This window comes from Phaethon lepturus, unplaced genomic scaffold (assembly GCF_000687285.1).
Source record: "Phaethon lepturus isolate BGI_N335 unplaced genomic scaffold, ASM68728v1 scaffold42201, whole genome shotgun sequence".
Classification (NCBI taxonomy): domain Eukaryota; kingdom Metazoa; phylum Chordata; class Aves; order Phaethontiformes; family Phaethontidae; genus Phaethon; species Phaethon lepturus.
In genome coordinates this window covers 24,552-37,004 of record NW_010520597.1, presented here as the reverse complement: position 1 = coordinate 37,004, position 12,453 = coordinate 24,552, and the positions used below count along the sequence as shown (strand labels likewise).

Genomic DNA, 12,453 nt, shown 5'->3' with positions numbered 1-12,453 from the left:
GCTACGTTTATTTTAAGTGGCAAAGTTATTACAATCCAAATCTGTCATTGGCTGGAAAAGCTAACAAAGGCTGAAAAATGCATTTCAAATAAAAACCTTATCCATCTGGTATTGTTTATGTCTTGCAACTGTATTGTACTGGTCATCGCTTAGTCCACGTGATCTACATATGATTGTTCAGGGGTTTTTGTTTGTCTTGATTTATAGATGACTTTGATGAGCTTGTGGTGAGTAACAATGATGTTGTGCTCAAAAATATTGCTGAAGATTTGCGGAATCGTTTACCCATCGAGGCAATGTTTAATTCAGAACATCAAGCTGTTCAGAAAGTAAGCTAATTGTTATGGTCTCCTTTTGCTGAACCACATCATTTATTTGGGGACTATGCTGATTTCAGTTATAGTAGTAGTTCCTAATAGTGAGTGAACAGTGGATTGAGGCATAGGAAATCTCCGTTTGGCTCTCAGGTCTGTTGCTGCATGATTGTGTGACCCCAGGAAAGTTGCTTCATAGTTCTTAACACTTTGAACATAAGTTATTTGGCATAGGTTTCATTCTGTGTGGTATGGCACCTGTCACAGTGATTCTTTAATGCTAGTTCCATAATAGACTCTTAACAGCCCCCTTAATGAAAACAGAAATAGAGGGCCAGTGTTTTGCTGTTGAGATAATGTGGGCAGCCCAAAAATGATTTCCAGCTCTTTTCAGATTCTGATGGCTCAGAAAGAACGTGGGCTGTGAGTCCTGTGGGAGGGGAGAGCACCTTTTCTACTTGAGCTGCCGGTATTGGTGGCAAGTTAACGCATTTCCCAGAAAAGTCGTGTGTGGCTCTTAGACGGGAAAAGTGGATTGGCCACATGCAGCAAGCCTGGGAGAGGGAGGAAAGAGGAGTAGGAGGATAAAGATATACCCCTTGAAAAGACAAGAAGGCAAGCATCCCAACTGGTATGCTTTTGATTGAAAATGATACCTGTGTTAATCAGGGGTGTTTCTAGATTGAGGCATAAGGCAGGAAGATGAAAATGTTCAGACTGTTGAAGCTGAGAAGCAAAATTGCCCTTTCTCCTAAATTTAAGTTACATTCTCCTCATTAAAGTGGAAGAGAAAAAAATCTTCCTTTTACCCTGTACCTCCTTTATAGCCAAACAAGCACTAAGGAGACAAAATTCACAGCAGGTTTCCTACTCAGCTATGGAAACCAGTTTGCTTTCCTTTGTCCACTTCCACTTACTGGTATTTCAGTGGAATTTGATGAGCCAGTTTACGTGCAGGTTTTCTGTGGTTTAATTTTGAGGTGTAGCTTTTGAGTAGGGAAAAACTTGGGTCTCGGGGATTTTGGGAATGGTGGGATGGTGGGACAATTAACTGTGTAACAATGTAAGTGAAATTAAGAGGCTTGGTTATGCCTTTCTTAGGTTTTGTTCCTCTTCTCAGATACACCAGCATCCACTGCCCATGATTCATGTTGATGCATTCCTTTATGATGATGATTTTGTTGATTCATTGTGTGAGGAGGGGAAGATGAGTAGGAGCTACTGCACAGAGTGTGGCTCATACAAGACTGCATCTTTAGGTAAGTGCTCTTTTGGGAACATGAGAAACAAATTCAGTTCAACTAAACCGGTTTGTGCAGTGACTCAGCTGGGCAACACAACATCCAACTGTTGGAGGACTTTGTCCAGGCTGGTGTAGTACACAGGCCAGAATTATTTCCCATAGCCAATGGGAGGAGACTCATGCACACGTAAGTTGAATTAATTTGCAGTGTATGCGTGACGCTAGTTGCTGACAAAAACTGGGCAGGGAAGAGGCAGGGCTATGTACCACTGAAAAGGAAGATGCCAGAGGAAGACAATACTGTAGGAGTCCATGCAGTAGCCTCAGTCTCCCCTCACACACTGAAAAGCAGTAGAAAGCACCGTCTTAAAGCCTGTATGTGGTGTGGTGCAGATCAGTGCTGTTGCCAGTATAGCACAGGCATTGAAGGAGGAATGGTTTGTATGGAGAACATTCTGTTCCTTAAAACCTTGGACTTGAAATTCAAGCTATTAATATGTCTGCCCATAAAAAGGTTTGCATGAATTGTGTTGAGCCTTAGGTACCATGTTTCCTTTTTCACTTAAATGATTCCAAGTTACTGTTTTTTGTATTCTTTAATATATGTCACAGTGCAGAAAAAGGTAATTCAGTTTCATGAAGAATTTCAAAATTCTCCATGTAGGGGAATGAATCCCCAGACTCGAGACAGACTACTTGGCAGGCTACCTCCAATCTGCAAGTCCTGGTTTTCCAGGGTCCCCAACACTAGTCCAGGCAGGAAGCCATACAGGTTTTCAGTGATGATAACTCTTCAGCTTAATTTCATTGGTTAATAACACAGTAGTTAGTACTGCCCACCCAACACCTTTGTTCTGTTCTTATTTCCCAGAGTTTATTTCGCATTCCTTTTCCCTCATGGAACTGAAGTTTCTTTATCAACATGTACTGCCTGACCTGACAGGAAAGGTAGTGGTTGACGTTGGCTCCAGGCTTGGTGCAGTGCTATTTGCGGTAACTTCCAGCACAGGAATTCATATTTTATTACTGTGACAAACATTTTCCCTCTTCTCTGACTGCCTACTCTCGTCACTCCATCTTGGACGGGTCATTCTGAGAGGCACCTCTGATCTGACACTGAACAGTATAAGGTGCTGTTTACTAGTGATTTCAGTTCTTGTTCTGTTCCTCACAAGAGGGAATACCCATGATCTTGCTTATGGAGAGGAAAAGTCTGTTGTCCAATAGAGTAGCATATTGCTGTCACACGTGCTGCTCTTTTGCTAGTTCCTGCTCGGTCTCTTCTTCCTAAATAAGTTTGTCCTCTATGTCTTGACCATGCCTATATATAGATTAGTTATGTTAAATTCCTTTATGAAGCTGACAAACTGTTAAATTATACAAAGGAAGACTTTGATATGAATTTGTCTCCAAAAACATATTGTCCTGCTCTGCGTTTTAAAATGCACATAAAATACTTCATCGAGAAACTTGAGTGCAATTTTGATTGCTTTTGGCATGGCTGGTGCAACATATGGCCAACAGCAATGCAAAGCACACATTACAACTTTCTTACAAAAGTCAATGGCTGTTTAGAGCTCAGTCTTGGAAACACTTGAGCATGTAATTTTACTCATCTGAATAATCTAATTTTGGGACTACTCAAAACGAGGAAAGTTACTCCCATTTGTAAATATTTGCAGCATTGGTCCTTAAATGGTAACACTTCTGCTAGCCTGAATTTGTTTTGAAGCACGAAATGCTTGTATTGTTGTACTGGAAGATAGTCTCAAGATAAAGCAGGGAAAATGTTTTTAAAAAAGAGGTCTCCTTTTTAATCATGTTCTTGGCTTGTATTGGAGGAGGGATGACTTCACAGGTTGCTTTTCTACTCTCCGAGTTGAATGGTTTCAGAAAACTTTAATAATTAGATTGTAATACATAGATATCTCAGATATTCTGTATCTTTAGCATTGTTTGCCTTTGCCATTGTTGGTAAAGTGCAATTATGGTGTTCAGTGGAGACAACAGCACTTAAAGCAGTATCTTCATTAGGGCCCTGTAGGCTCAAGAATTTGTACTTTTTTTTTTCCTAACAACTCCAACAACTTTCGAAAATCTCAGTCCAAAACGGAACCATTATTTTTGGTTTATTATTAAGGGATAATTTACCTTTTTTCATATGTACCTGTATGAAGCACCTGCAAATGGCAGTAATACAATACTTAGAGGTGCTGACAAAGACTCTGTACCAAAATATCCCATTATATTACTGGTACATTGTCCTCCGTTTTCACTCACTTGGGCTATGTGTATGTCTCATGTTTGTTTTTTCTCTTGCTATTTTCTTCTTTTATTCTCCCAAGAAACAAAAATGTACAGAGTTGCCTTTCACACTATTTTTGTAACTTGGTTTGTACTGCTTTTTTCCTTCTTAGACCATTTTCCATCTATTTTGCAACTGAAGTAAAGTTGGAGCTTTCCTTTTCTTTTTATTATTTTGACGTGACATTTTGGACCTCTTACTAAAATTTGTGAGACGTAAGTCAGAATTGCCAAATCAGGGGCTTAGCTCTGAAAAACATGTCACATCCACTGAAAGACATTTCTCAACTTACTGTTTTAAAATGCTTTCTTAATCTTAACCTGTGTTTTATATATTTTCCATTTTAACTGAAATTTTTGAACTTACTGTAAAGGCATCACAGTTACTAAATTTCCTTTTCCTAATGTAGGGTTACCTTTATAGCTCAGCATCCCAACTGTATGGAGTAGAAATGAATACAGACTTTTGCCAGTTGCAAGAAATGATGATTACAAAATACCAGTTCATTGACAGAATAAAGGTAACTAAATATATTGTTTAGTGTGTATATTTTTAACCCCTGTAGACTAGGTATTCTGTTTATGTGAGTGGCTGGTAAATCAGCATTCTGAGAAGAAGTTTCTGCCCTTGCTTGTTTTGGTCCTAAACAAAGGGTTTGCACTAGGAAAAAAAAAATCTCATAGCAAAGAGGAAGAGGGAACTTAGCAAAATATGATAACATGTGTTGAATCACTTAGCCTTTTTCCTGAATGGACTTTACCGGCTCACGCAAAACAGGTATGTCATAACTGTTTCTTCCAGTGAAATCAATGACATTATGCCACTAACTTCTGTGAAACTGATTGTATAAAGAGCTTCTGTCATGAATAACAAAACTAAATGTCTGTGTTTCATTAACATTGGCAGAAAGATGTTTGTAGGATTTGCAAATTTGCACCTAAAAACACCTAAAGACTTATGGCTATTAGTATTTCCTTTCTTGGAACGTCAGGGCATATGTGTCTTCCACAAACAAAATGGGTTTCAAACAACATATCATTATGGGAACCATTTCTCTAGTTCTGTTATGGAAATAACTACTACTATTTTAATGAGAAAAAAATATTTTTTATATAACAGTTATTTTGTTACCAGCGGAAGTTGGCAAGTAGAATATGCTGGGTAGAATACTGACTTTAATCCTGTGCTCTTTGCATGTGCTCTTGAATGAAGTCACAGAAACTGCTGGATGTAGTAATTTCTTGGGAATTAAAGTAACCAATTTTAAACTGGGAGGAAACAATAAACATAAAATGTTTAACACAGGGTAAGCAGTATTACTGGGTTGCCCAATTCAGTCCCAGTTGTTGCCATAACCTTTGGTTTTTACATGTTTTGTGTTCATAACGCCTTACTGTGATGAGACTGAAAGTGCAGTTAGGAACTCCATCAAGTTAATTTAGTGGAGCTGGAGATCTATATGCATGCTCTTCAGCCTTGTATATTGTTTATTATAAGCCTTTTTGTTTTTCCTTCACACTTTATAATTCTGCTGAAGTATTCATTTCAGAGCATAAAGAAGATAATACACTTTCAGAGCAGTGCCTGAGGACTTAGCTATTTGAGTCTCATTAGATGCTAATTTAGTCATGTGACTCCTATTATCACACTGCTTTGAGCATTTCAATCTTAGATTTTTATTTCACCCCCAAATGAATCCTCTCTGGAGATACATACCAGCTTGAAAAATAGTCAGAATCCAGTTGCTGATAATTTACGATACAAAGCTGAAAAACTTTTAAGAGACCCTTCGTAAATAACAATTGTTTTTTCAGGATATTTTGAATTGTTATTAGAGTATGTTCCCAAAGGACAGCAGGGTGGTATGATATCTTTAGTGGCTAAATCTCTGAGTGAACCTTGTGTTTCTTTGGTCAACATTTACTTTGTTAAAGTACGTAGAAAGTTGCTCAGCATCTTTTGCCATTTAAGCAAACACTTAGATGCTGGGAAGAAAGTAAACAGTTCAACAGATCTTAGGAAACTTGAGACCTTAATTCAAAAATTGCCTGTAGTTATGAAAGGCTTGGTGTGTATTTCATTGGGCAACAGGTCTGGTTTAAAATCAGTTGATGCCCTCTCTGTTATGCGAGCGCACAGTCAAGCAGGTCAGGGAACTGGTCCAGCTGAAAAAGAACCCAGAAAAAAAAGTGATGTTTTGGCTGGAGCAACACCTGGGTCTGGCTCATGGTGCAGCCACACATGCTTATGTGGTCCCACATTCCCCAGTAGGAATGAGGATGTGTTTGGGGAGAATAGGGTACTTAGGTCACTTTAGTCAGCATGGTCACCTGCTCTGTAAATGCAGACTAATTTTAAGTCAGGGTTTAAGTGTTATTCAAGTCAAGGAAACATCAACATATGTTCAAAGTTTTGCAGTAGTTTAAGCATCTTTCTGAACTGACGCTTAAAATACTAGGACTGCCATTAGTAGGGCATTAAGAACGTTTAGTGCTAGTCATGATTTCGTGTGCTGCAAGAAGTCCAGTGGTGGAACAGTCCACAAGTCACTTGTGTTTGGATTAAAGGACTGCTGCTCAGGTTTTTTGTACAGAAATTCTGGGGGTTTGTTATTTTGCCCCTTGAAAATAAGAGAGTAAAGTAAAATATCTCAACCTCAGAAATAGTGATCCAATTCCCACTACAGTCTAGGTAAACTTTATACATGAGAGTTCTGGCAGATCTAGGTGAGGCATGTTTTGGCCCTAGCTGACTGTCCTGCCCTGCTGCAGGAGACTGTTGCCTGTGTAACAGGGCAGCAGTCAAGTTTGTGTCCATAATATCTCTTACCACCCCAGTTTATGATCTTTCATTTTTAATCTACAGTTAGCAGTGGCTTTATGCAGAGGACATGAGTTGATAACCAGGATCTACTGTATTTAGGGTTACTGATGGTGGCCTAACCAGTCGGTCTGTCTTTCTCTGCTGCCTGAATGCTTGAACTTCTTAATCGGCTCCTGTACTGCTACAGTTTACAGTGCACTGTTTTAAGATAAATTATCACCAATCTTAATTGTCCTAAAAAGTTCCTAACTTTCATAAACCAGTGAATAAATAGTTCAGATGTCCACACACTAGAGGTGAAAGTAGAAATTTGACCAGTCATTCTGAGAACTAAACTGTCCCTATTTCTCAATGAGATAGAGCCTTCAAACACTAACCAGGCAGTTCTGGGTAAGGTGGAAAAACACAGTTACTTCCTTTCCACTCACTACAGGCAGTGGTGAACAACTTGGCATGGTAATGTGTTTAAGGAGATAAAGCTGTTTCTTTTACTGATTTGGAGCACTTGCAGAAAACCCATGCAATACAGCTCTCTAAGATGAAATGCTGTGATGCTTCATTTCTTATGAATGGTAGAGTTTGTTTCTGTTATTACTGATATTGAAATATTTGGCTGTAATTGCAATTGCTATAATGTATTCTGATAGCAATAATCGGAGTCATAAACTGTGGCAACTCATCATCTTTTCCACACTTGAACCCTTAAAAGTTGCAGGGGTGGTAGTATTTGTTTCCTCTGTCAATCAGAACAGCATGCTTTGCATGTTCGTTATGAGGAGGAATATGTAATTTACCCTCCCAGTATGTATTGATATATTAAGTGGGCAAAACGTTTTTCGACAGTTAAGTGTTTTTAATCTTCTATACTAACATTCAGCTTTCCTGTCAGAATTAAGAATTCCTTTTTACATCTGTTCAGTATTGGCAGGATTTGACAAAACGTGAACTGTTGAATCCATCAGGTTAGCATATATATTGCCAGCACAATGTAGTAATAGGTCACACAGGAAGGAAAAGAAGCTGTTCAGATTTTCTGTCCATTTTCAACATTCAGGGATGCACTTTCAAAAAAATAATTGTGCAATGCAAGTAATATTCAGATTGACTTTCTCTCCCTTACCCCTTCAAAAGATGTTCCAATTTATGTTTTTCCTCAGATTTAGGATGTGTTGTATCTCTTTGTGTTTAAGAGGAAATCAAACACATCTTGTCAGAGTGTTAATGAGCATCCATATTCTCCTGTCACTATAATGTCACCTGTTTGAAAATGACATATGCTAATATCCTTTTTGGTAGGTGAAGGTAGATGAAATCAAACCAGCTCCTATGCTGACTGGAGAGGCAGTTGTTTAGTAAAGGAAAGCCCTTGCTGTCCTCCAGTGCCACTGAGCATCCTGCCTTTCCAGCATTCTCAGTCCCAATATATGTCGTGAGAATTCAGCTGTCAAACCTGGGTCTGTAGTGTCTTTTCTAGCTATAATCTTTCAGTAACCCACTGGGCCTGTGAGATGCCTTTTAATAGCTAGCTTAATTCCTTTCCTGCAATTACTGAGCATTTGTGAGAAAATATAGGTAAGTGAAATGTAACAGCCATCACATACATCATCTCATCTTTTATGGCACACAGTGTTATAGGCCAAAAGTCAGCTGTAGCTGATTTCACTTAACGTAATGGAGTATTTTAATTAGATGAGATAAATCTGATTTTTATCTTTTCATGTTTTAAAGCTTATTCTGTCTTTGTACTTCAGTTTTATCTACTATGAAGCCAGTGAAATACCCATTTTTGTGACTGGTTCAAAATGGTGGTAGCAGGTGCTGTATTAGGTTGACGGGTTTCGTGGCTACTTGAAGGCTGTATTTGTCTCTTAATTTATGACTTGTGAAATTTTTCTCCTTCAGGTGGTTCACGCAGACATCTGTACTCAGGCTTCACTTCTTCAGAAGGCTGATGTTGTTGTAATGAATAATGTCTTTGAATATTTTCTTGACAGACAGGAACAGGCCAGGTAAGCTATGTGTCCAAACAAGTAATCTATTTCTTTTGCAATGTGTGTGTAACCTTGTGAGTTATGGAAAACCTTAAGGTTGTGCTTTTTGAAGTCACATACATAAATTACATAAGGAAATTGTTTTAAACTGCCTACGCTTAATTGTTATATTTAACTGCTAAGGTGTTATGGCAGTTGTTTGTTGTTAAACCCACTAAACACTGCTGCTTTGTTTACCCAAATCTTGCCCTGAATCCTTGTACTGATCTGTTGAAATAGTATCTTGCCGTTAAAGGATCTGAACTTACTATATCAGCATAAAGCTTAATCTTCAGTCAGAGCTTTGATATAGATGCACTGCAAAACATGGTTATTAATGACTTTTCTAATGTGTCTTCATAAGGATGTGGTAGCAAACAAACACATGGCTAAAGTCCTTCTCTTTCGAATACAAGACACTCACAGATGAGCTTTTGCTAGTCCAGCAGCATCAGTTTAAAACGTAAATAACTTTACCATCCAAAGTGCCTTTAGATTGGGCAGTTAAGAAGAAAGGGTGCCTGTGTTTCCACCATCCCAGCCAACAGCCTGACATTCGCTAGCAGTTTCAGCTACGGCTTGTCCTACTGCCCTTGATACTGGGCAGTAATGTCAACCAGAGAGGCACAGCGTGGATGGGTGAAGGGTAGTGGATGTTTCAAGTTGCCAGGAGATTTGTTTCCAGGCACATGACTGAGAATTCACTTGATTCTTCAAGAACTTGGAGGTCGTGGTTTAATGTTGCATTAGTACCATGAAGACAAATGACATTTGATGAATGCTGGAAATGAAATTCTTTTTAGTCTGAATTGCTGTGCTGTGAGAAATGATCTGACTTGCAAAATCAGAAAAAAGGAATGCTGGGGGCTATATTTAAATACTCCTATTGCTAATGTCTTAAGAGAAGTACTTTGTCACAACTGCAAAGTATGTATGTAAAGAGCAGCTTGTTGGTAAGGTTAATAAAACAGTGTGCTCAGAGACAAGATTTTCTTCAAAACCAAGTTTAAAGGAACCAAACATCAGTGTTTAATCCTAGTCCAAGTGAAGGTGTTGACAGTACAAAATGACATGCATGCATGTATGTATCAGAGTTAGAAAGTTACAAAATGTAACATTGTAAGACCATATATTCCCTCTGTTTTTAATACTAAGTTTGATTTTGTTCACATAAAGATATTTTCTTAGACATTGATAGTGGCTGATAAGCTTGTATAGCAAGTCTTTAAGCTTAGTCTACCTCTGGCCACTAAACTGTAAAGTGCTAGATTGATTTTATATTAAATGTGGTTTTTCTTCTAAAAATTGGTGACCTACTTTTAAATATGTTTCAGAGCTTGGGAATTTATTGCTTGTAATATAAGGAAAAGAGGTTCCTTATTAGTGACAGTTCCAAGCCTTAAAGAATCACTCTCAAAGCTCCAGGTAAGTTCTCTCAGCCAGTTTTAGCCAACATATTTTGTCACTTTCTATGAAAGTGGTGGTTGTGTAGTTGAGGTTAGCTGCTTGCCACTATTGCTGTGAGGAAGGATATGTAATTTTGTGCATAGATTAAAAGATGTAGGACTCTGGATTCTATTTCCAGGTTGACCACCAACGTATCTTCCTGTACTTTGATTGTCCCCACCTGTAAAATGGAAATCCCAGGCTATATCGATAGGCTGCATGAATCATTGTATTATCAAGTGTATTATTAACAATACCTTAGCTGTGAGGTTAGAAAAAACCCATGAAATGTTAGCAAAGCCATATTATGATACAAGTAAGTTTTATGATAGTCATATCCACTTCCATCAGACTTCTTCCAGGTATAGGCATAGAGCCTCGGAAGTACAGATGTATTTACAAACTTCTAGGGGCAAAGCCTTGATATCTTTTCTCTGTTTAGCTCTACATTTGCATATTACCTTGAAACATGATAAACTGTTTTGTTAAGCCAGTTATTAAAGAAGGACCATCCCTGAGGATACTCTGTCTTCTGACCTGATGTCAGCATAGAAAATTACTCATAATATGCCAGTATGAGCTATTAGAAGTATGGGTTAGGGAGAGATGTGGTCTCACAACTAGCCAAGTGATTACCATCATGCATCTTGGATCAGTGACGTAGCTCTAAATTGCAGTTGGAAAAAAACATGATGACAGTGCAACTTTCAAAGATGTTGAACACCCTGTGCTGCTGCTGCTGTTCCCTGAGTAGTAACTACTTCCGATGGACCAACCTCTGCTCTGTGTCCATTCTGCCACAGGTCATCGGTAGATTACAGTTGTTAGTGTGTATGAGGCCTAGACAAATTATGTGTGCTGGCTTTAGTTAGGAAACTAAATGCTGATCATACATGACAAGGTTGGCTTGCTTGCCACAGTAGTCCGCTTTAGAGAAATTGAATCACTTGCTGTCTGTATGCTGCTGGGTGAAACAGATCCTCAGCCCCAGGAGCAGCAATGGTGTCATTTGACTTTTTCTTGGAGCAGGCACTAGTTACACAGCAGCTGAGAAGCCCTTTATAGCCTTAATACAATATTCTCTAGGTGTAAAACAAGAAAAGTACCTGTGATTCTTCAATGGTACAGTTAGCTGCACCTGCAGCACTTCTGTCTGAATGTTGCCCTCTAATCAGGATGCTTGAGGCTTATACAAATACATATAGAGAAGCAGTTGTAACATGCTAGCAAAATATCTAGAGGTAATTTTTAAAAGTTATCTTTATTGTCTCCGATTTAAGTTAAATGGCATTTCCAGAAATGTATTTATCATTGCTGCATGATTTGGAATGACTAATCTGTCTTATTATGTCTTGCCTTCTTAATGTTGTACTGACCTTGAAACTTCTGCTACGTTTCTCAACATTGTGTTAATTTAAGGATCTGTTTTCATTGTTTCAGACAGATATACAGCTTGGCCAATGGGTTGAAGAGATGCAGCTAAATTATGATGTGTATATGGAAAAGGATGTTGACAGAGAAGCACTTGAACAAATACATTTATACAAGATTCTCTAGTACCTGGAAAAATTTATTAGTATCCTTGTAATATCATATATTTTGGGTCTAAAATGAATTTGGATTGATTTGTGTGAATAAATCAGGTCAAAATTCTTATTGCGATTAATCTGAGTCATATCTGTGGTTTGTAATGAGAGAGAGTCTTTTGAAACAGGTTTTCTTATGGAGGCATTCTGTCTCAACAGAGTATATTGACTTTAACTAGAAGATATCTTTATGTTTTAATTTTTGCAGAAAAGTTAGAAAGAGTGGCTACATACTGACGCTAAAAGAATTTTTGTTCACTAGCATTGTGTACTGCTAATGTTTGCTAAATATATCAAACCTAAGAATAGCAAATCATTATTAATGGGCATGATAAGAATGCATTTAGCATAATGTTACTTAAAAGCTGCAGTACATTAGAGTTTGCCGTTTTGTTTTGGTATAGATAATTTATTATTATCAGTAATAATATTTATTATTAACAGTATTATCTTTAATTTTCTTCCTATAGAGTTGGTAGGTTTTCTTACCAGGGTCTGCTTGATAACTAGAGCATCTGCTGGCATCAGTTATGAGAAGCGAGTCCTTCCATTTAGTTAGTTGTCCTTAAGGTGACTATTAATGTAAAGTGCCAAAAGACACCAAGGAGCCATTGAGAATTAATATAGCAAGTCCGGGATGACAGAACTCTGTTCCGCTTCCTGCACTTCTGCAGGGGATGGTAGGAAGTGTAATAAGGGGTTAAGA

At 38.1% G+C, this 12,453-nt stretch overlaps 1 protein-coding gene across 1 annotated transcript; it reads left to right on the top strand.

Moving 5' to 3' along the window:
* Nucleotides 1-207: 207 nt before the first annotated feature.
* Nucleotides 208-11,801, top strand: LOC104614662 (the record flags this gene model as incomplete). Its single annotated transcript, XM_010297443.1, has 7 exons — nucleotides 208-329; nucleotides 1,435-1,573; nucleotides 2,429-2,505; nucleotides 4,272-4,382; nucleotides 8,588-8,694; nucleotides 10,050-10,140; nucleotides 11,602-11,801. Coding segments are annotated over 7 exons (764 nt in total), but the record flags the coding sequence as incomplete, so codon positions are not given.
* Between the last annotated feature and the right edge of the window lie 652 nt (nucleotides 11,802-12,453).